This window comes from Scyliorhinus canicula, chromosome 22 (assembly GCF_902713615.1).
Source record: "Scyliorhinus canicula chromosome 22, sScyCan1.1, whole genome shotgun sequence".
NCBI lineage: Eukaryota > Metazoa > Chordata > Chondrichthyes > Carcharhiniformes > Scyliorhinidae > Scyliorhinus > Scyliorhinus canicula.
Genome location: NC_052167.1, coordinates 19,106,941 through 19,131,163, shown reverse-complemented (window position 1 = coordinate 19,131,163; position 24,223 = coordinate 19,106,941). Strand labels below are relative to the sequence as shown.

General features: G+C 51.1%; 2 protein-coding genes across 2 annotated transcripts in view; one reads left to right on the top strand and one right to left on the bottom strand.

The window, feature by feature from the left end:
* Positions 1 to 7,971, bottom strand: part of si:ch211-223a10.1 (palmitoyltransferase AKR1) — a 42,730-nt gene extending 34,759 nt beyond the window's left edge. Inside the window, exon 1 of the mRNA XM_038783008.1 lies at positions 7,764 to 7,971. Coding sequence (XP_038638936.1) covers positions 7,764 to 7,890 — 127 coding nt within the window. The 5' untranslated portion in view covers positions 7,891 to 7,971. The remainder of the gene's footprint in view (positions 1 to 7,763) is intronic.
* A 10,727-nt stretch (positions 7,972 to 18,698) lies between these two features.
* wdfy4 (WDFY family member 4) overlaps positions 18,699 to 24,223 on the top strand; it is a 292,745-nt gene continuing 287,220 nt past the window's right edge. The window contains exons 1-2 of the mRNA XM_038782904.1: positions 18,699 to 19,000; positions 19,090 to 19,249. The gene's annotated coding sequence lies outside the window, so the exon portion shown is untranslated. The remainder of the gene's footprint in view (positions 19,001 to 19,089; positions 19,250 to 24,223) is intronic.

The window sequence follows — 24,223 nt, the reverse complement described above, 5'->3', positions numbered from 1 at the left end:
CCAGAGTGATATTAATCCTGCCGAACGTACCTAGAGTGAATCTGCAACGAACAGCAAGCGGCCATCCAGCGAAATAGAAAACATCCAGCTTCCTCCGCAGCTCCGCATCTCCGGCAACCTCGCCACCAATTGGAAAATCTTCACGCAAAAGTTCCTCCTGTATATCGAGGCCTCCGACCTCGAGGCAGCATCGGATGCAAGGAAGATTTATCTCGACCGCGGGGGTCTCGCCATCCATATATACAACTCGCTTACGCTTGCTAATGGCGAAGACAAGATGAATTTCAAAACAGTTCTGCTAAAATTCGACAGCCACTGCGACATTGAGGCGAATGAGAGCTTTGAACGGTACATCTTCCAACAGAGGCTTCAGGGTAAGGATAAACCTTTTCAGTCCTTCCAGACCCATCTCCGCATCCTGGCGCAGTCATGTAATTATGGCTCGGCGGCTGATTCCATCATCCGGGATCAGATCGTTTTCGGGGTCCACTCAGATTCACTGCGGCAGCAGCTCCTCAAATTTAAGCAGCTCACCCTCTCCGTCGCTATCGAGTCGTGCGTAGTCCATGAGCAAGCCTGGAATCGTTACTCACGCATCAGGGCGGCAGAAAATGCAAAACTGGCCTCCCACGAGGCAGAACGGGTGCAGGCCATTGTAAAAATCCAAGGCCGGAGTATCGAGGAGAGTGGCTGTTTCGCGCTCTTTTCCCGGGTCCCTATGCATGCGCGCCATGACCGGGTGGACGGCGAGGCGTATGTCGGCCGACCTCAGTGCGCAGGCGCGTTGGCACACGGAACGCGCTGATGTCAGCGTTATGACGTGTCAGAATTGTGGCTCCGCCCATTTAAAGCGGCAATGTCCAGCCATAGGCGATGCCTACGGTGTGGGAAGCCTGGCCATTTCGCCGCCTGCTGCAGGTTCGCTCCACCGATTATCAGCCAGCGATCCCAGACACGGCGCAGAAGTATCCGCTCGGTACAAGACATGCAGGATTCTGATCCCGACAGCCCAACGGACCCCGCTGCGGACTGCTTAGAATTTCCATAACAGGTGGGCATCATAACCACACGCGAGCTGGTCCCCACTGCACCTGCAACCTGTCTTTCGATCCTCAGTGTGGATCCCGATGATGAGTGGTGTGCCGTCCTCACAGTCAACCAGGCTCGCAGCCGATTAAACTGGACACTGGCGCGTCTGCGAACCTCATATCGCAGTCAGATCTCGACAGCATCCGTGACCAACCAAGCATTATTCCACCAGCCTGCCAACTCCTTGAGTATAATGGCAATGCCATAGCTGCCAGTGGATCGTGTCAGCTAGGGGGATCTCACAAGGAAATCAAGGCAACTTTATGATTCAAGATCGTCCGGCCTGACAGGCATCCCTGCTCGGTGCTCACGCCTGCAAGCTCGTGAATCTGGTCCAGCGAGTCCACACCATGTCCTTGACACTGGTGACTGCCTCGCCCGATGTGAATCTCCAGGCCGAGATAGACGACAGTCTCACACAATACCACAACGTGTTTGATGGAATGGGCACGCTCCCATATCGCTACAAAATTTTGCTCAAGCCGAACGCCATCCCAGTGATCCATGCACCACGCCGGGTGCCGGCTCCTCTCAAGGATCGTCTAAAAAAACAGCTGCAAGACCTCCAAGACCAGGGCATCATCTCAAAGGTCACGGAACCAACAGACTGGGTCAGCTCCATGGTCTGCGTAAAAAAAAACTCTGGTGAACTCCGCATTTGCATTGATCCCAAAGACCTGAACCGCAGCATCATGCGAGAGCACCACCCAATCCCGAAGTGTGAAGAGTTAACCAGTGAGATGGCTCATGCCAAATTCTTCACCAAGCTGGACGCCTCCCGCGGCTTCTGGCAAGTACAGCTGGACGCGTCCAGTCGGAAGCTGTGCACGTTTAACACTCCGTTCGGCCATATTGCTACAATCGCTTGCCCTTCGGTATCATCAGCTTCCGAAATATTTCATCGCATTATGGAGCAAATGATGGAGGGCATCGAGGGGGTGCGAGTCTATGCGGACGACGTGATCATCTGGTCCACAACGCCAGAGGATCACATTTCCCGCCTCAGATAGGTCTTCCAGCGGATTCATGAAAATGGCCTCCAGCTCAACAGGGCCAAATGCTCATTTGGTAGGTCCGCTATCAAGTTTGGTGACCACATTTCACAGCAGGGTGTACAACCGGACGGCGACAAGGTGCTGGCGATCAATGCCATGAAGACCCCGGAGGACAAGAAGGCGGTCCTCCACTTCCTCGGGATGGTAAATTTTCTCAGGAAATTCATTCCCAATTTGGCAGCCCACACCACGGCCCTCCGGCATCTCGTAAAGAAGTCAACAGTGTTCCAGTGGCTGCCCCGCCCATGAACAGGAGTGGCTCAAGTTAAAGGCGATGCTCACCACAGCCCCAGTACTGGCGTTCTTTGACCCAACTAAGGCCACCAAGATATCTACTGACGCTAGTCTGGACAGCATTGGGGCGGTGCTCCTCCAGCGAGACGACTCCTCGTCCTGGGCTCCAATGGCGTACGCCTCCAGGGCCATGACGCCGACCGACCAACGGTATGCCCAGATCGAGAAGGAAATGCTTGGGTCTCCTGACAGGAACAGTCAAGTTTCATGACTACGTATATGGCCTGCCAAAGTTCACGGTGGAAACAGACCACAGGCCTTTAGTCCACATAATCCAGAACGATTTAAATTACATGACACCTTGGCTACAGCGAATTCTTCTTTGTCGCCGCCGATATGACTTCGAACTCGTCTACACACCGGGTAAGGAGCTAATCATCGCGGATGCCCTACCCAGTCCATCACCACACCGTGTGAACAGCGCAACTTCATCTGCCACATAGAGGCACAGGTTCAGTTGTGTGCCAGCAACCTACCAGCCACTGATGAACGAGTGGTCCAAATACGTGAAGGAATTGCCAAGGATCCTCTACTGCAGCGCGTGGTGCAACACCTCGCCCATGGCTGGCAAAAGGGGCAATGTCCCCAGTTCCTTAACATTAAGGACGAGTTAACGGCCATCGAGGGAATCCTACTTAAACTGGACAGGATCGTCATTCCTCAAAGCATGCGAGCTACGGGGCTCGGACAGATCCATGAGGGTCACCTTGGGGTCGTAAAATGTCGACGCATATCTCGGGAGGCTGTTTATTGGCCGGGCATCAACCAGGGCATTGCTGACACGGTCCTCAACTGCCCAACCTGCCGGAAGTTTCAACCGGCTCAGCCCAAAGAAACGCTGCAACAGCACGAGATTGTCACCTCTCCGTGTCTAAAGTGGGAGTAGACCTCTTTCACGCCAATGCGTGATTACGTGCTCTTGGTCGACTACTTCTCCAGTTACCCCGAAGTGGTGAAATTGTCAGACCTCCCGTCTAGGTCCATTCTCAAAGCCTGCAAAGAGACGTTTGCCAGGCACGGGATACCACTCACAGTAATGAGTGATAACGGTCCATGTTTCTACAGCCAGGAGTGGTCCGATTTTGCACGATCCTACAACTTCAGGCACATCACCTCCAGCCCCCATTACCCGCAATCAAACGGGAAGGCCGAGAAAGGGGTCCATATCGTCAAGCGGTTGCTGTGCAAGGCTGCAGACTCAGCCTCCGATTTCAACTTGGCTCTGCTGGCCTACAGAGCAGCCCCTCTGTTGACTGGTTTGTCTCCGGCGCAGTTGCTCATGAACCGCAACCCGAGGACGACAGTTCCAGCCATCCATATTCCAGAGCTTGACCACCGCACGGTGCTGCAGAAGGTGCAGCGATCCAGGGAACAGCAGAAGATCACGCAAGATGCTCATGCCACAGATCTGCCTGCGCTGGCTCCAGCAGATGTTGTTCGCGTCCAGTTGCCTGAGGGAGGGTGGTCAGCCCCAGCTGTTGTTGTCAGGAAGGCCGCCCCAAGGTCTTTCATTGTTCAAATGGCCGACGGCTCCATTCTCCGGCGCAACAGGAGGGCGCTGCGGAGAGTTCCCCGCCCACCGCCTAACCGCATTGCTCCGCCGGTTATCATGCCTCCTCTGGACGTCTCCTGCCACTAGGCCACCAATCTGCCAGTGATCCTGCCTGTCCACAACACCGCCGCAATGCCAGCAATCCCACCTGTCCAAGTGCCGGCGTCTCCTGCTCCACCTCTGCGGCGTTCGACCAGAATTCATCACCCGCCTCAAAGACTGAATCTATAGACTTAACTTTTGTAAATTTTGTTCAATTTGCTCTGTATCTGCACGATAGACACCTTCCCATGTATATATGTTCGTTAACTCACCACTTGTACAAAGTCAGGCATGTATATACCTTCACGTTCCAAAACTTATCTTAAAAAAAAAAGGGGAGATGTCATAATATCCACTCATGTACAGAATGAGATGCAGACAGGCAGTGATTGACACACAGGATGACCAATGAACACACAGCACAGAACAACCAATCACCAGACAGGACACCACCACTATGAAGCCCACAGGGCATTAAGACTCCCGCTCTCTCAGGACCCAGATACTAACACAATCAGACTGCACAAGTTAGTGGGCACTACTGCCATGTGGTAGCTAGTAAGTCTGGTCGAACCAGTAAGAGGTCATCAGTAGGATTAGTAGAATGTCAACCCACAGATGAACATGTACAGCCGTTCATAGTTAAATAAAACAGTGTTGGATCATCTCCGGTGTCAGACGTTTGCTTCTAGCTTCCTTGCATCCAGTTGCAGTCAACGTCGAACCAACCTGCCTAACACATCAACACTAAGGCACCGCATTCTGGATCGGAACCTTTTCCTGTGCCACCATTGCTTCGTTCATCAAGTGGGGGAAAGAAAGGGCTAAAGAACAAAGTTTCCCAACTTCATTGTTCGGGAAGATTTGTCCCCTGTCTATCCAATGTTATTGGCCGGGGTCTAGAGAACCCCAAAGTGTATCATGGAGTTCACCTGATCCACAACTTTTAATAGATTGTGGTATGGGGAGCACACGGCCCACTCTACAGGTGTGGTACAGCAGAAATGGAAAAGTATTTTTTAAAGCAAAACAATGTTTATTCTATGAACTCAAGTTAACCTTTTTAAAACATGCAGTGAACATCTTAGCAACCATTAATTCAAATACAACCCACAAAGACTACAACACTAAGTAATCCTTTAAGCTTTCCTTTTAACATCCATAAGACTTAAAATACCTTTTACCAGAAGCACATCAGGTTAAAGTCACTACTGAAAACATTTATAATTCTGAATTCACCAAATGATCAAGAGATAGTCTTTTGATGGCAGAGAGAACAGCAGTACACCTGCTCTGTCTGGCTTCAGCTCCAACACTGAAAACAAAACTAAAACACACCCTGCAGCCTGCTCAAAAACAAAAGTAAAAAGCTGACAGACAGCCCAGCTCCACCCACACTCTGACATCACTGCAGTAATAAACACCCATTTCTTAAAGGTACCCTCACATGACACCAAAAAGAAATGATCTTAATTGGCTGCTTACTTGAGTCAGTCTCTCGTCTGTGTGTGCGTTTAATTGTACTCTATTTCAATCTTCCTTTTGATAGTTCTGTTTAATTAATTGGAATTATTACAATAAGGGGACAGTATAATGGACTCACAATCCAGAGACTCATGCTCCAGAGATTTGAGTTCAAAACCCACCCCATTTAAACTGAATTAATTCATCTGGAATAAAATCATCAGAAAACCACCGGATTGTTGCAAAAGGCCATCTGGTTCGCTGGACAACCTTTGGGGAGGAAATCTGCCGTCCCCATCCAGTCTGGCCGATATGCAACTCCAGACCCCTAGCAACGTGGTTGACCCCTAACCACCCTCTGAAACGGCCGAAAGCAAAATGGACTGTGCGGCAAAATGTGGGTGTGCGTGGACCACAGAAAGCGACCCACCGCCACTTTCTCAAGGGCCATTAGGGATGAGCAATAAATTCCGGCCACGTTAGCGAAGCCCCACATTCTAAGAACGAATAAAGAAACGTTGCTGCGTTACCCGCACACGTTAGGTGTCTGACAGTGTATCAGGTTAGATTTCTACACCCAACACTTCAATTTGAAATGAAATGAAAATCGCTTCTTGTCCCGAGTAGGCTTCAAATGAAGTTACTGTGAAAAGCCCCTAGTCGCCACATTCCGGCACCTGTTCGGGGAGGCTGGTACAATAATAGAGGGGTGACAGTGGCATAGTGGTATTGTCACTAGACTTGTAATCCAGAGACACAGAGTAATGCTCTGGTTCAAATCCCACCCTGGCATATAGTGAAATTTGAATTCAATAAAATCTAGATTTAAAAATCTAATGGTGACCATGTCCGATTGCCGTAAAAAAAACCCCATCTGGTTCACTAATGTCCTTCAGGGAAGGAAATCTGCCGTCCTTACCCGGTCTGGCCTACATGTGATGATGGGTTGATTCTAACTGCCCTGTTCTGAAATGACCGAGCAAGCCGCTCAGTTCAAGGACAATTAGGGATGGGCAACAAACGCTGGCCCAGCCAGCGATACCCACATCCCAAGAACGAATAAAAAAATACCTACACAGCAAATTAACATGAATAAAGGCTGTAACCCTGGATTTGACCCCCGAGGTGTTGAGTTTTGTTGGATTGTGACTCACAAACTCAGCCAGTCCATCAAAAGGTCCCGAGGTCAATGCCTGCAGGTTCTTTACCTACAGTACCCTAGCCAGGCACTCGATATCCACAATGTTTATATCTAATTGATCTTCTTCCTCCGCACACAGCTAACAGTTGCAATGCTTCAACTTCCCACTCGATCTGGGCCCAGGTCACTGAGAACTAAAGATTCTTACAGCACAGAAGGAGGCCGTTTGGTCTACTGGGTTCCCGCCAGCTCCTTGTACGAGTTATCCAATTAGATCCCCCTCTCCCCCCCCCCCCCCCCCCCCCCGCAAATGTCCCCTTTCCAACTTGATATCCAACTCCAATTAGTTACTGAATCCGCCTGATCACCTGGGTGACAATATTTCACTCCGTTCAATAGTACTCTTTCCCCTCTCCCGTCCACCTCCTTCCCGTCAGCTGTCTAACTCCATGACCAATGTGTGCTCAATTTACCAAACCGCCTGCAGAACCCGTTCTCTCCACTCACAGAATCACTACAGTGCAGAAGGAGGCCATTCGGCCCATCGAGTCCGCACCGTACCTTCTGAAAGAGCACCCCTACCTCGGCCCGAATCCCCTACCCTATCCCTGTAACCGCACCTCACCGTTAGACACTGAAGGGGCAATTTATCACGGGCACCTTTGGACTGGGGGAGGAAACCGGAGCACCCGGAGGAAACCCACGCAGACGCGGGGAGAACGTGCAGACTCCGCTCAGACAGTGACCCAAGCCGGGAACCGAACCCGGGTCCCTGGCGGCGTGAGGCAGCAGTGCTAACCCACTGTGCCACCGTGCCGCCCGTAATTGATTCCTGTTAAAACCCCTGGGCAGCAGGACCCCATGACACATCCTGGAGGGAGAGAGAGAGAGACCATCTCCCTCAATCTCCTTCCAGACCAAGAGGGGAGCTAATCCTCAACTTTAACTCGGTGCAGAACAGGCCAACATCCAAAAGAGGAGACTGGGGAGGGCTGGAGATCAATGTGAGCCCTGGTGTCACTTGCTGGTTCGCCTTAGCTGGTTCGCGGCTTCTCCCTGTTCCCACCCCCATGGGGTGAGGTGGAAGAGCCGGGGTTGCTACCTCACCCACAGGAGCTGCTCTTACCTCTGGCACTCAGCACCGCCGGGTCCTGCTGCAGCCAGCGAGCGCATTGAGGCAGGTCGCCCCGCTGGAGAGCTTCAGCGAAGGGGGCAAAGGGAGCGCTGTGAGGCTGGGAGACTGCGGGCAGCATCCAGCCTGGAGAGAGAGTTCAAATACAGCAACCGCCTCTAGCCCCCCCCCCGCAAACACCCGGAAACAGAAATAATCAAATCATCCCACACAAGCTTCCTTTTAAAAAAAACATGTTTGCAAAATTTTCACCCGAGGAAAAGAATCGCTCGGTCGGCGACAAAACAAAAAATGGGTGCCCTTTTTTAACAGATTTCCTATTGATGTTTCAGTAAATTAAAAGTCTTCCAATATTTCATTCCTGATTTTTTTTAATTTTCGGAGTTTAAATGTAAGTGAAATGTTTCCCCCTTGTTTGCAATGTTCTCAACTTCATGCATTGGTTTCAGTCACAACAACAACTTGCATTTGTACAGTGCCTATGATGTGGGACCTCGCCTTATCCATTGAAATTGGACAGCAGAAACGGAAAATGCTGGACAATCCCCCCCCCCCCCCCCCAGTATCTGTGGGGAGAGAAGAGGGCTAACGTTTCGAGAGAACTGGTAATGGGGCAGCACGGTGGCACAGTGGTTAGCACTGCTGCCTCACAGCGCCAGGGTCCCAGGTTCGAGTGCCGCTTCGGGTCACTGTCCGTGTCTGCACGTTTTCCCCGTGTCTGCGTGGGTTTCCTCCGGGTGCTCCGCTTTCCTCCCGCAGTCCAAAGATGTGCAGGTTAGGTGGATTGGCCACGATCAATTGCCCATTAAGTGTCCCAACAGGTTAGGTTAGGTGGGGTTACTGGGTTAAGGGGACAGGGTGGGGGCCTGACCCTATGTGGGGTACCCTTTCAGAGGGTCGTTGCAGACACGATGGGCCAAATGGGCAGCACGGTAGCATTGTGGATAGCACAATAGCTCCAGGGTCCCAGGTTCGATTCCGGCTTGGGTCACTGTCTGTACGGAGTCTGCACATTCTCCCCGTGTGTGCGTGGGTTTCCTCCGGGTGCTCCGGTTTCCTCCCACAGTCACAAAGATGTGCAGGTTAGGTGGATTGGCCATGATAAATTGCCCTTAGTGTCCAAAACTGCCCTTAGTGTTGGGTGGGGTTACTGGGTTATGGGATAGGGTGGAGGTGTTGACCTTGGGTAGGGTGCTCTTTCCAAGAGCCGGTGCAGACTCGATGGGCCGAATGGCATCCTTCTGCACTGTAAATTCTATGATGATGATGATTCTGCACTGTAGTAATTCTATTATACTGTTGTTGGGGGTGGGGGCATGGAGCGGTGGGGCTCACTCAGATGTTGTAAGACTTATTACTCTGCATCTGTGAAACACCTCTGTGCTATTTTCCGGCATCAAAGACGCTATATAAGTGCAAATTAGTGCTGTGCTGTGTGGTGTATAACTCAAGTTATATGTTTCATAGCAATTCACTCTTACACCAGCCCTTTCCATGTGATATTATCCACGTTTATCAGATGCCCAAATCTCTTTGTTACATTGTTGCCCTCGTTGCTGCAAGTGAAGAAATTTACTGAATTCAGGATTTCTAGTATCAACCAAAAGAGCAAGTAACAAATTGAAGGAGGAAGCTGACTGTTACTCAGAAGCTGCGGAGATACAGTGTTAAAGGTTTATGACGTCATCAACTCAATACTGTGTTGCAAATCAGAAAGGTTCACTTTTATTGTAGCACAGAGCCCCTCTTCACTAGTGCTTCAATGCAAATACTGTACATTTATCCCTACTGGTAGTGATTTCCCCAGGGCACTTTTTAAACTCACACGGGGATGATCCGAGAGCTTTAGAGAGGCTGGCGGGGCCTCGTGTTTACATTTTAATGATGAGAGAGGAGCTGTGTTAACCACACTAGTTCAGTGCTGAGGGCGCTGGTCGGCACGGTGGCACAGTGGGTTAGCACTGCCGCCTCACAGCGCCAGGGACCCAGGTTCGATTCTGATCTCGGGTAACCGTGGAGTGTGTAATTCCTCCCCGTGTCTGCGTGGGTTTCCTCCTGGTGCTCCGATTTCCTCCCACAGTCCAAAGATGTGCGGGTTAGGTGGATCGGCCAGGGTAAATTGCCCCTTAGGGTGGGGTTGCAGGAATAGGGCGGGGGATTGGGCCTAGGTAGGGTGCTCTTCCAAAGGGGTGGTGCAGACTCAATTGGCTGAATGGCCTACTTCTGCACTGTCGGGATTCTGTGATTCTATCACTGGGCTGGGGAATTGCACTCTGAGACTGTCAGCCCCAGTTTCAAAGTGGGCGGGCACACTTTGCACATTTAAAACTTTGTTTGGAAGTTACTCCAGACCAGGGGAAATGTGATGATATGATCTGCATACTCGTCTGCCATTGGGCCAGAACGTCGGCTTACCATTGGCCCTGGTCGGTCATGTGCCTCTCGACCGATTGGCCGAGAGGCTGAGTTAACCACGCCTCTATCAACGAGGTATAAATGCTCAGAAGCCTGACGATCGTTCCTTTCCACTGTAGACGATCGCCAGGCTGTGTTCTAGTTAATTAAAGCCTGACATTGGTAAACCACTCGCCTCGCGTGCAATCGATGGTGCATCAGGAATGCTATTCGCTTTTCAAACTGCAGTCAGATTAGACTCAGTGAAACCCTTAAACCAGGGTGGCCTCTTGCTTCTCAATAAAGCTTCAGGTTACATTTTGAGTTGATGTCCATCCCGGATCGATTTCTATCAACGTGAGGAGAAGTCACCCAAAGTCACCACAATGTTACAATCCTGGCTTGAAACCTGCCTCACCAGAACTTTTCATATCAAGGATTAAAAACAGAAAATGCTAGAAACACTCAGCAGGTCTTATATCATCTGTGGGGAATGGAAAGGAGTTCAAGATGTTTCCGTCGCTCAGACACATGGGCCGGGATTCTCCCCTACCCGGCGGGGCGGGGGGTGCCAGCATGTTGGAGAGGTGTGAACCACTCCGGCGTTGGGCCGCCGCAAAGGGGCAGCAGTCTACGCACCTTTAGGGGCCAAGCCCTCACATTGAGGGGCTAGGCCCACGCCGGAGTGGGTCCCGCTCCGCTGGCTGGCGTGAACAGCCATTGGTGCCACGCCAGCCGGGGCCGAAAGGACTTTGCGGACGGCGTAAATCCGCGCATGCGCCGGAGCGTCAGCAGCTGCTGATATCATCCCGGTGCATGCGCAGGGGAGGGGGTCTCTTCCACCTCCGCCATGGTGAAGACTATGGCGAAGGCGGAAGAAAAAGAGTGCCCGCACGGCACAGGCCCCCCCACCGATCGGTGGGCCCCGATCGCGGGCCAGTCCACCGTGGGGGGCACCCTCCGGGGTCAGATTGCCCCGCGTCCCCCCCCAGGACCCCGGCGCCCGCCCACGCCGCCTGCTCCTGCCGGTAAGCTAGGTGGTTTAATCCACGCCGGCGGGAGAGGCTTGTCAATGGCCCATCGCGGGCCGGAGAATCACCGCGCGATACCCGCCCCCGCCGAATCTCGGATGGCGTAGAATTCAGGATACGGCGGGGGCAGGATTGACGCCGGCCCCAGCTGATTCTCCGACCCAGCAGGGGGTCGAGAATCCCGCCCATGGAGTTTCAAAATGTTTCAGTTGATCAGACACATGGAGTTCTGATGAACGGTCATTGATCTGAAACATTGGGCGGAATTTACTAAAAAAAATGACAGTGTCATTTTCGGCGTGAATATTTGACGTGATTCCCGCCGGCCCCGGTGTTGAGATCAGAAACCCAATTTTTAGGCACTTGGAATTCTTTATTCCCCGCATGCGAGAACACAGCGCCTGAGACATGAAGTATCTGATTAGCCCGCCCCGGGTGGTCATCTGAGCTCTTCAATGAAGGGTGATGCTACGTTTAAAGGGTCATAATATCATAGAATTATAGAATTTACAGTGCAGAAGGAGGCCATTCAGCCCATTGAGTCTGCACCGGCCCTTGGAAAGAGCACCCCACTCAAGCACACGTCTCCACCTCATCCCTCTAACCCGGTTACCCCACTGAATCATTTTTTATGTACACTAACGGGCAATTTAGCATGGCCAATCCACCTAACCCACGCATCTTTGGACTGTGGGAGGAAACCGGAACACCTGGAGGAATGCCATGCGGACACGGGGAGAATGTGCAGACTCCGCGCTGACAGTGACCCAAGCCGGGAATTGAACCTGGGCGCTGTGAAGCAACAGTGCTCACCACTGTGCTACCGTGCTGCCCAAGTCATTCAAGTCATAGAATCATAGAATTTACAGTGCAGGAGGAGGCCATTCGGCCCATCGAGTCTGCACCGGCTCTTGGAAAGAGCACCCTATCCAAGGTCAACACCTCCACCCTATCCCCATAACCCAGTAACCCCACCCAACACTAAGGGCAATTTTGGACACTAAGGGCAATTTATCACGGCCAATCCACCTAACCTGCCCATCTTTGGACTGTGGGAGGAAACCGGAGCACCCGGAGGAAACCCACGCACACACGGGGAGGATGTGCAGACTCCACACAGACAGTGACCCAAGCCGGAATCGAACCTGGGACCCTGGGGTTGTGAAGCGATTGTGCTATCCACAATGATACCGTGCCTCCAACAAGTCAGGAGGATGGCAGTGAGGAAAGCTGCTCCTTCATTCATGGAGCAGGTCCTCGCCCGTATGCAGGATGCCATGGAGGAGAGGTTGGCATAATCTACCCCTGGGCTGGCAGGAGACTCTCTCGTGACTAATCCTGCCTGGGAGATGGGCACGGCATTGGTTAATGCCTACCGCTTGCAGGGGAGGCCGCCCACAAGCTTCGTCGCCACCCCAGGGACTCCTTTTCAGAAACCCTCCCTTGTCACACGCCAACCCCACACACGCCAAGAATTATTGGTATTTGACCCGCCTGGCGCCCAGCTCACGTCATCCCCACTTGTGTTCCTGCAGGAGAAGCTCGTCCACAACCACCGCGAGTGAGAGAAGATGGGTGGTGGTGCGATGCCTGAGCTGAGATTCCTGACTCCTTCCGAGGAAAAGAGCCCTGGAGCTCGCAGGGGAAGAGCAGGAGTGGGCCTACGCTGAAAGTGAGGGAAAAGTGAGCAGCCACTGCACTCCCATCCAGCTGACCAAACTCAAGTGAGTTCCGTGTACTCAAAACCCTTGACCAGGCCATGTACTAAAAATATGTTCCTTTCCTCTCAGGAACGTCACCCGATACTTGGCTGTCCACCAGCGATGTCTCATCACCAACCCTTTGTTAAACGAATGGATTCTGTGGTATGAAGAGACAAAAATCCAGCTCCTTTTCACAAACACCTTTATTTCACTTTAACAGACTCTGCACTAAACGCAATCATCACATCACCAGATCCAGAGTCCACCTGAAGCCCCTTTACAGATCAGTGTCAATCATTGAACACTTAACATAAATGAGACAATCATTGAACACTTAACATAAATGAGACAACTAATTGCAATGTCTCTTAACCCATTACTTAGCACCCTTAGCATGTCAGAAGACATCCGAGACGACACCAAAGATGCGTCACAGCATTCACCAGCGCCATCCACCATTGCGGAGGCACATACCTCGGTGGGCGATCTTAGCGGGCAGGCTTCAGGTGAGCATCACTCGTTCTCTGACGCATACCTGATGGAGGCCGAGGGATCGGACAGTCAGAGGTCTGCTGGATCCCAGGATTCGGCTGTGCCCCCCGCAAAGCGCCGTGCCCCTAGACACTTTTGCCCCTCAGCTTCTTGGGGTGGCAAGGCAGAGCCGGGAATACCGGGAGGGGTTGTCAGTGACACACCGGCAACTGCAAGGCTAAATGGAGGAGTCCCATAGCCTCCTGTCTCAGGAGATGGTGCCGGCGATGCCTGCCGCCCAGGCCAGTGCTGCAAGGGTGGCATCTGCAATGGAAAGCTAGGGGCAAGAGGTTAGATTCATGGTGGGAGAACTCTGAAGCATAGCTGAGTCCTCCCCAAACATGGCTGAGGGGTTCAACAACATGGTCCAGACAATGGTGGACCCCCAGGCGCTCCATGGGAGCAATAAAAAAACAAAGAATGGCACCGTTCCCCCACGAGGATGCATTAGGGCAGATGTCCAAAACCTGGGTCAAAGAGGAAGGTTAAGGCCCCCAATGGTGAAGTGATCAAACTCAGGATTATTCAGGAGGCCAGATTTAGAGGAATACAGATATTTTGGAGGTAGCATGCAGGTACAGCAGGTAGAGAATCATAGAATCTCTACAGTGCACAAGGAGGCCATTTGGCCCATCGACTCTGCACTGACCCTCTTAAGGTAATAGAGAAAGTGAATGGAATGTTGGCATTTAGAGCTAAAGGAATTGAGTATAAAGGTGAGGAAATGCTGTTGCAACTGTAAAAGGCATTGGTGACACTGCACCTGGAGTATTGTGCACAGTTTTGGACCCCTTATTTGAGGAAAGATGGAGTGGCATTGGAGGCAGTTCAGAGGAGGTTCACTAGATTGATTCCAGAGATGACGGGCTGGACTCTCCATTCCTGAGCTTTAAGTGCTGAAGCTAACGGAGAATCCGTGGACCTTCACGTCAGAGAAATCAACGCCACACCTGCACTAATTCTGCTACCGGTGAGGGGCTAGCACCGGCGCCGCGTGGATCACCGGCAGAAGCCACGAAAAATGGTGCGGGAATCGCTGGGTGCGTGATGGACACTGTCAGGGCTGACGGAGGGGGTCACCTATATGACCCAGGGCACCAGGTATATAGCGGGCTGGTGTTCCGTACCCGTCCAACCTGACCCCACAGCCCATCTCCTGGCCACCCCCCACTACTCCCCCCCCTCCCCCCCCCCCCACCCCTCCGGCCCTGGCAGAAGCCCCCCCCCACCCCCGGCCAGCAGCACACCTGTCGGAGAAGTCTGACGGTGTTGGACACTGTCCGTATGCCCTCTCTCTCTCCGCAGCCCCCACGTCAGGTTCACGACTGTTGAGAGCGCACGTGGCCTGCACCGTCGGGAACCCGGCCCATCGGAGGCAGAGCATCGCGGGTGGGCCCACTACTGAGTATATTATTTTCTACATCTGAATAAAGACCATAGCCTTCCAGTTAATACAAATGCTTTGTTCAGTAGGTTCGTTCTGCCTCCAGAGCTTAACTAGACGTCACACAGTCAAGAGGCAAAACAAGAGAAGCTAAGGTAAGGTGCCTATGCTGAGCTGTTACTGTGTGCTGCTGCTCACTAGCCCTGCGTTGCTAAAAGAGGCGGATCCTGCCTTGGGTCGGACCCTTTTATACCTGCCTCTAGTGCTGCCCTCTAATGATGCTGTGGCTGTTACGTCTGTGCTGTAGTCCCTGGTAATGTGCAGATGTACTGATCACTACAATGAGATGCGAATAGGGTTTCAACCAGATGCTGCGTGCGTCGCAATGACATCATTTTCGAAGAGGCGGTGCCTCGCGATTCGACATCAAACGGGCGCCTGCCGCGATCCGCCCAATCGCACGCGCCCCGATCTCGGCGTCGGCCAACGGAAAATCCCGCCCGAGGGGTTTGTCTTATGAAGAAAGATTGAACAGTGCGGGCCCATACTCTCTTGAGTTTAGAAGAATGAGGGGAGATCAAATTGAGGTTTGTAGGGCGACAAAGTTATGGATAGAGTAAATGAAAATGAAAATGAAAATGAAAATCGCTTATTGTCACGAGTAGGCTTCAATGAAGTTACTGTGAAAAGCCCCTAGTCGCCACATTCCGGCGCCTGTCCGGGGAGGCTGGTACGGGAATCGAACCGTGCTGCTGGCTTGCCTTGGTCTGCTTTCAAAGCCAGCGATTTAGCTGAGTGAGCTAAACCAGCCCCTGATGTGGAGTGGATGCATCCTCTTAGAATCATAGAATTTACAGTGCAGAAGGAGGCCATTCGGCCCATCGAGTCTGCACCGGCCCTTACAAAGAACAACCCACTCAGCCCGCATATCTACCCTATCCCCGCAACCCAGTAACCCCCACTTAACCTTTTTGGACACTAAGGACAATTTTAGCAAGACCAATCCACCTAACCCGCACATCTTTGGACTGTGGGAGGAAATAGGAGCATCCGGAGGAAACCCACGCACACACGGGGAGAACGTGCAGACTCCGCACAGACAGTGACCCAGCGGGGAATCGAACCTGGGAACCTGGAGCTGTGAAGCAATTGTGCTAACCACTATGCTACCGTGCTGCCCAAAGGCATTCTTGTAGGGCATTCTAGAACGGGAGGCTGAGTGTCCTCCTCCTATCCTCTCGGATGGCATTGTAAGGTAGAAAATTTGAAACAGAGATGAAGCAAAACGACTTCTCCCAAAGAGTGGTGAATTCGCTACGACAGAGTGCAGTGGATGCTGGGACAGTGAGTAAATGTAAGGAGGAGTTAGACAGATTTTTATTTAGTAATAGGTTGAAGGGTTTGGAGAACGGGTAGGACAGTGAAGTTGAGGCCACGATGAGAACAGCCATGATTGTTTTGAAACGGGGAAACAGGCTCGAGAGGTTAAATTGCCGAATTCTGCTCCCAGTTCTGATCTTCTGATATCCTGTCCAATTTCACCTTCCAGCTATTGATCTGCAGCCCTGTAGGTAACAGCAGTTCAAGCACAAATCTGGTGCTCTTGATTGAGGGGATTTTTTGATGAATATGGGGGTCAGGGGTTATGGGGAGAAAGCAGGCGAAAGGGGATGAGAAACCTATCAGCCGTGATCAAATGGCGGAGCAGACTCAATGGGTCGAATGGCCTAATTCTGCTCCTATATCTTATGATTTTATGTCGATCCCAGCCCAGGCTCCAACAGTGGCTAGGAAATTGACCAAAACCCCAATATTTTAGTTTATTTCATAAGACTGTGCGGACTCCGCTCCAGGAGTGATTTCACAAAGAAATAGGGATTTGGCATTTTATAAACAAAACTTTATTATTAACACAATATTAAATCTTTAACCTCACACCCGAAAATAGCCTATGATTACCCCTTGAACAGTAATCAATATAGCAAATACACTACCCTTAATCACTATATCTATTCCCAATTAAACAACAAGAAAGAAAAAAACATACAGCTCTCAATCCATCCTACAGCCCTATGGCCTCCCAATGGCACACAGTAATACTTGCTTTCCAGAACAGATTTGACTCCTGTTAGAACCTCTGCAGACTCTGGATGTCTTCAAAAAGCTGTTACAACTGGTTTGTTTCAGCTTCTTCCTTGTCCTCAGACAAGTCTGCGCTACTTCAAATACTATTAACCTTTTCCAAATATCCGACTGTGAAAGCAAAATGCCTCACTTGTGTTCTAAATGGTCAGTCAGATCAGAACTCAACTTCAAAACTTTCTCACAATAGCTCCATCCAGCAACGACATTAGCTTCCGAGGCTGAAAACACATTGGGCTGGATTCTCCATTCCTGCGATGAAGTGCTGATGCCAGTGGAGCATGTGTGGTCTTTCACGATCTTAAATTCGGCGTGAAACCCTGACTGATTCTGGCACCGGTGAGGGACTAGCACTGGTGCAGACTGAAACTCCCACTTCCCGCACCGAGAATGGCCAGAGAATGGCTGGGTCCCGGGCCGCGCATGCGCACAGCTGACGACCTGCAGCGGTCATGTGGCATAACATGGCGCTGGCTATGCAGGAACCCAAACCGTCATCCGTGACCCCACAGCCCATCCCTTGGCCACCTCCCCACCAGTCCCCCAAGCCTAGCAGAAGCCCACCCCCCACCCCTCACCCAGCCAGCAGCATGGATCCCGGCCGCGTGTGGCAGCACTGGATACAGTCCACAGCTGGTATGCAGGGTTCACACTGGGAACACACGTGTCCCGCACCATCGGACACTCAGCCCATTGGGGCTGGAGCATCGTGGGTGGGGCGGCCGATGAAACGCCAATGGTGCACAGCGAGTATCACCGTGACGGCGGTTTGGAGGGGTGGAGCATGACGGACCAACGACAAACCGGTGCCGGCCATTCTCCGCCCGATCACTGAACACGGTTTCAGCGTCGGACTATGGAGAATCCCTCCCATTAACTCCCCAGGCTTAAAACACATTGGGCGGGTTTCTCCATCCAGCCACACCAGATTTCTGGTTCAGCACGCCGTCGGGACTCTCCGTTTCAGCGGCTGGTTCAATGGGGTTTCCCATTGTGGGGCAGCCCCACGCCATCGGGAAACCCCCGGGCTGCCGGCAATACGGAGAATCCCGACGATGGAAAATTCTACCCATTAACTCCCCAAGTCAAGCAATAGGCTTTTATGATGGTCAGTTTCCCCTCTGGCTCCTGAAAGCTTTCTGGCCTTGCAAAACAAGATTATTTGAAAAACATGACTACTGCAGTCGAACACACTGTAACCCAGGCTTTTAAGCCTTAAATTGGCAAATGTTTACAATCCAATATGTCTAAAATCCTGCACTCGGCCACAGAGGGCTGTGGGGTTCGAGGAGATTATTGAGATAGGGAAGGGGGGAGGCCTTAATTGGAGGGATTCGAAAGCAAGGATGAGAATTTTATCCACCTGAAACGTTTTTGCTGATTAATAAATGGAAGGGCTCAAAGAGAAAGGGTCCCATTACAATGCTTTTGGAATGACGCAGCACGGTAGCGTAGTGGTTAGCACAAATGCTTCACAGCTCCAGGGTCCCAGGTTCGAATCCCGGCCTGGGTCACTGTCTGTGTGGAGTCTGCACATCCTCCCCGTGGGTTTCCTCCGGGGGCTCCGGTTTCCTCCCACAGTCCAAAGATGTGCAGGTTAGGTGGATTGGCCAGGCTAAATTGCCCTCAGGGTCCAAATTGCCCTTAGTGTTAGGTGGGGTTACTGGGTTATGGGGATAGGGTGGAGGTATGGGCTTGGGTAGGGTGCTCTTTCCAAGAGCTGGTGCAGACTCGATGGGCCAAATGGCCTCCTTCTGCACTGTAATTTCTATATTTGCTCCCAGTGTTCACCCGGCAGCTGTCCCCAGGAAATTAACCTTCAGAGGGTTTGAAGCAGGTCCCTTCATCCTGGTGAAGACGGTGGTCGTGGTGGGTACCCGCCCTGCTCTGTACCAGGTGCTTTCCAGCCCAGCAGATTCCTTTTTAAACAGCTGCCGTGAAAAGTGGAAATTCGAGCCTGCAGTATTGGCAACTCCGCCCACCAGCTCTTAAAAACTCCAGCCAGCACCCACACGGGGTAAAAGCTCCTGTTCCTCGTCGTCGACAGTAAGTCAGGATTTTTTAAAATGCAGTTTCAAGGAGGGAAGTGACCTGGTTCAGGGTTAATTGCGGCGGATTATTATTTTTTTTTTTAGCTTAAAAGCAGGAACAAACAGCAGGTTGAGGCAGCCTCCAGTTCCTCCTGTGTGTTTGCCTCTTGAAATAAATCCATCTGAAAAACAGTTCATCTCCTGTAACCGGAAAGCAGAAGCGAAACTTGGCACTGAAGTTGGAGAAACTGGCAAGTGATATATCGTACGTGAACTAGGGTACATTTGTCTAAACAAAGTATCTGGCGCAGCACGGATATAAGGCTCAGCTTCAGTAATTCCACGGTTGCAGTGTTTTCTGCTCATCAAGTCGACTTGGCATTGTAATTTAAAGGGGCGGTTTCCTCAAAAGCCATGTTTACTACTACTGTGGCCTTGGAAAATTCATTTCCATGACATTGTTTCGTGCCGAAACACGCTTAGTCTCCTCATTTCCATTTCAGTAGATTCCTTTGCCACATTTATCCCTTTATTTTTGATGTAGTACCCGTTCCCGTACCAGCCTCCCCGAACAGGCGCCGGAATGTGGCGACTAGGGGCTTTTCACAGTAACTTAATTTGAAGCCTACTTGTGACAATAAGCGATTTTCATTTCATTTTCATTTCATCCTGCTATTCTCTGCAAATTCCCCTTGGAGAAAACATACTTCAATTCACCTTGTGCTTGATGTCTGCATGTTATTAATTCTCACGTCTCATAAATAGTTTCACTTACCTGGAGAATTGTGGCTGGGACACAGACAGAACACTCCAGAAATAAGGAAGGCCAATTTGGACCCGGGAGTCTTTCCGGATGTGACTGCCTGGCGCTTGTAAGTAAACCCACAGGGGTGTGCTTAAAAAAAGGAAGCTTTCAATTCTGCAATCTATTGAACAGAGGAGACATTAAGCAGGGTAGCGCAGCGGTTAGCACTGTTGCTTCACTGCGCCAGGGTCCCTGGTTCGATACACGGCTTGGGTCACTGTCTGTGCGGAGTCTGCACGTTCTCCCCGTGTCTGCGTGGGTTTCCTCCGGGTGCTCCGGTTTCCTCCTACAAGCCCCAAAAGACGTGCTGTTAGGTGAATTGGACATTCTGAATTCTCCCTCTGTGTACCCGAACAGGCGCCGGAATGTGGCCACTAGGGGCTCTTCGCAGTAACTTCATTGCAGTGTTAATGTAAGCCTACTTGTGACAATAAAGATTATTCTTATTATTACATTAATTTCCAGTAAATTTGGTTTGAGTCCTGTTGAACTCTATCCTCCATCTGTATCTTCTTGGCAATGAAAAGGCAACGACATCTTGACTAGCCCATTTGTTCTTTCGCTCCTAGTGTTGCCAACCCAGGATTGGCCTGGAGTCTTCAGGAATTGAAGATCGATATCTTCAGGAGACTGCTGCGTGCAGTCCCTGGAATAAATATCAGCTGGGCATTGAAATATTTCACTTGAAAATTTCTCCTTGTCAGATTCAAAATATCGAAAATGGCGGGGGTTAGGTGGGGTGGGTTGCAGATGGGTGAGAGCAATGAGCAGTCAAGCACCATCCAATTGAGTAATGGGTCTTTTTGCTTTCCAATTGGTGTAGGAAAGCCACACGAGGATGGGTGTGTTGGCCGAACAATGGTTGGAGCCCGGGGTCATCTTATATGTTGAAATCTCCGGAAATATACGTGATCACAGTTGGCAACCTCCCAGGCTAAGCTGTTCTGGAAGCAAGATGGATACAGAACTAGCTGGGTCATAGAAGGCAGACTCGCAATGGAAGGGTGCTTTTCTGATTGGAGGGCTGTGACTAGTGGTGTTCCGCAGGGATCAGTGTTGGGACCTTTGCTGTTCATAGTATGTATCAATGATTTGGAGTAAAATGTAACTTGTCTGATTAGTAAGTTTGCAGTCGACACAAAGGTTGGTGGAATTGCAGATGGCGATGAGGATTGTCAGAGGATACAGCAAGTTTTAGATCGTTTGGAGACCTGGGCGGAGAGATGGCAGATGGAGTTTAATCCGGACAAATGTGAGGTAGTGCATTTTGGTAGGTCGAACACAGGTAGGGAATATGCAGTGAATGGTAGAACCCTCAAGAGTATTGACAGTCAGAGAGATCTAGGTGTACAGGTCCACAGGTCACTGAAAGGGGCAACACAGGTGGAGAAGGTAGTCAAGAAGGCATACGGCATGCTTGCCTTCATTGACCGGGGCATTGAGTATAAAAATTGGCAAGTCATGTTGCAGCTGTATAGAACCTTAGTTAGGCCACACTTCGAGTATAGTGTTCAATTTTGGTCGCCACATGTATGTACTGTGTACGTTCCTCGGCCGCAGAAAAATACTTTTCACTGTAGCTCGGTACATGTGACAATAAATCAAAATCATCATCATTGGCAGAAGATAAGGGTTGGCAAAGTTGGCGCAAGTGCCTTTTATGTGTATTGGCACTTTATAGAGGGAGTTTACCCTCAGCCCAATCAGAAGGTCAGTGTGGATCTGTGATTCGATTGAGATATGTTTTTAATTCCACTATAGCACCAACTTAATTATTTTTAGCATGGTTGTCCTTTGCAGCAATAAGTGCTGGCCAGCATGGTTGTAACAACTGCGCTAAAAGTTGGCACTCTAGAAAACTCTGAATAATAGGAATCTTTATTATTGTCACAAGTAGGCTTACATTAACGCTGCAATGAATTTACTGTGAAAACCCCCTAGTCGCCACATTCCGATGCCTGTTTGGGTACACCGGGGGAAAATTCAGAATGTCCAATTCACCCAACAAGCATGTCTTTCGAGACTTGTGGGAGGAAACCGGAGCACATGGAGGAAACCCATGGGGCGAACGTGAAGACTCCACACAGACAGTGACCCGAGCCGGGAATCGAACCCGGGTCCTTGGTGCTCTGAAGCAAAAGTGATAACCACTGTGCTACCATGAATTGCAGAGAAGAGTGAGTCAGCTCTCTTGCCACTAAGTCAGAAGATTGTAAATTCAATCCCCATCCCTACCCCAGAATCCAGGTTCATCTCCTAGTCCAGTAGAAGGGTGCCTGGAGGTATTACCTTACAGGAGCGAGGTTACGAGCCCCATGTGCTCTCTCAGGAGGATAGTAACAATCCTGTGGCTGCTATTCTAGAGAAGACAAGGAAACTCTCCCCAGTGCCCTGGCCAATACTTAACCCTTAACCGATTAACTAAAGTCAATGATCATGATCTCATTATTTCTGGATCCTTGCTGCGCACACATCGGTTACTGCCTGAATTAGAATGATATTGTATTTCAAAGGTACTTTGCTGACGATGAACCACTTTGGGATATCCTGGGGTTGTGAAAGGTGCAATATAAATGAAAATTTGCCTTTGTTTTTTTGTTTTTCTTTCCCTTCACCTCTCATCCCTCCCTGAGGCTTACCTCTTGCCTGACCTGTACCACAGTACCATGTGGACGTTTAACAGCAAGCATCACCAATTTAGGTTTGGTGGGGGAATCACAGCCGGTTTTGTTCAGACCCAATGCCCACACAAGCCACCAGGTAGCTTTCAGAACCAGGAACCTTGGGTGACTTCCTCCTTCCTAGACGAGAGGGAGTCGAGGTTAATCTTGGTGTCCCTTCTCCGAAACAGGCAGATAATCCGCACTTCCTTGACCTGATGGCGCAGCACAGACCGGTGTTTGAACCTGAGACTTTTTGGCCTGCGTGCCTACACTTGAAGTGGAGCCTAGGCCAAGAGACCGTTAAAAGTTAAATATGAAAGTGGCTTTAAAACAAATCTACGAAAGAACATAGGGTGGGATTCTCTCAGCCCAGGCTGGGCCGGAGAATTCCCGGATCGGGCGCGAATCGCGCGACGCCTCCCCGATGGTTTTACAACAACGACAAAATAAACAATATACATGAGTCTACAAACATAGTGCAAAAGCTGTCTTCCTCCCTTACAGGTCCCACCCCTACTCTAACCTAAACTAACCCCCCCCCCCCCCCCCCCCCCCACCCCCCGCCCCGCTTCTGCTGACAATTAATTTTCTGCAAAGTAGTCGACGAACGGTTGCCAACTCCGGGTGAACCCTAACAGTGACCCTCCCAAGGCGAACTTGATTTTCTCCCAACAGAGAAAGCTAGCCATGTCCGATAGCCAGGTCTCCGACTTCGGGGGCTTTGAGTCCCTCCAAGCTAATAGTATCCGTCTCCGGGTTACCAGGGAAGCAAAGGCCAGAATGTCTGCCTCTTTCTCCTCCTGGATTCCCGGGTCTTCCGACACCCCGGAAATCGCCACCTCTGGACTCGGTGCCACCCTTGTTTTTAACACCGTGGATATGACATCTGCAAACCCCTGCCAAAATCCCCGAAGCTTCAGACATGCCCAGAACATGTGGACATGGTTTGCCGGTCCTCCCGCACACCTTGCCCACCTGTCTTCTACACCAAAGAACCTGCTCATCTGGGCCACTGTCATGTGAGCCCGGTGAACGACCTTAAACTGTATCAGGCTGAGCCTGGTGCATGTTGTGGACGCATTGACGCTACTCAACGCATCCGCCCAGAGACCATCCTCTATCTCTCCTCCTAACTCCTCTTCCCACTTGCGCTTCAGCTCCTCAGTCTGCGTGTCCTCTGACCCCATGTGCTCGGAGACCTTCCCTTCTCCCACCCACACTCTGGAAACTACCCTGTCCTGAATCCCCCTTAGCGGTAGGAGCGGGAAGGTTGAGACCTGTCTATGTAGGAAGTCCCGCACCTGCAGGGACCTGAATTTGTTTCCCCTCACCAACCCAAACTTCTCCTCCAGCTCCCTTCAAGCTAGGAAAGCTCCCTTCAATAAACATATCCCCCATCCTCTCAATTCCTGCCTTCTGCCATCTCCGAAACCCCCCATCCATCCTTCCCGGGGCAAACCGGTGATTATTGCAGATTGGAGACCAGAGCGATGCTCCCTCTGCTCCCACATGTCTCCTCCATTGCCCCCAGACTCTCAGGGCTGTCACGACCACGGGGCTGGTGGAGTACCGTGCCGGTGAGAACGGCAGAGGCGCCGTTATCAACGCCCCCAAACTGGTGCCCTTACATGAGGCCGCCTCCATACACTCAAAGCCGACCCTCCCCCCACCTCCCACTTCCTGATCGTGGCTATATTCAGCGCCCAATAATAGTTACTGAAGTTTGGCAGCATCAGCCCGCCCTCTCCCTGGCTCCACTCAAACGTCCCCT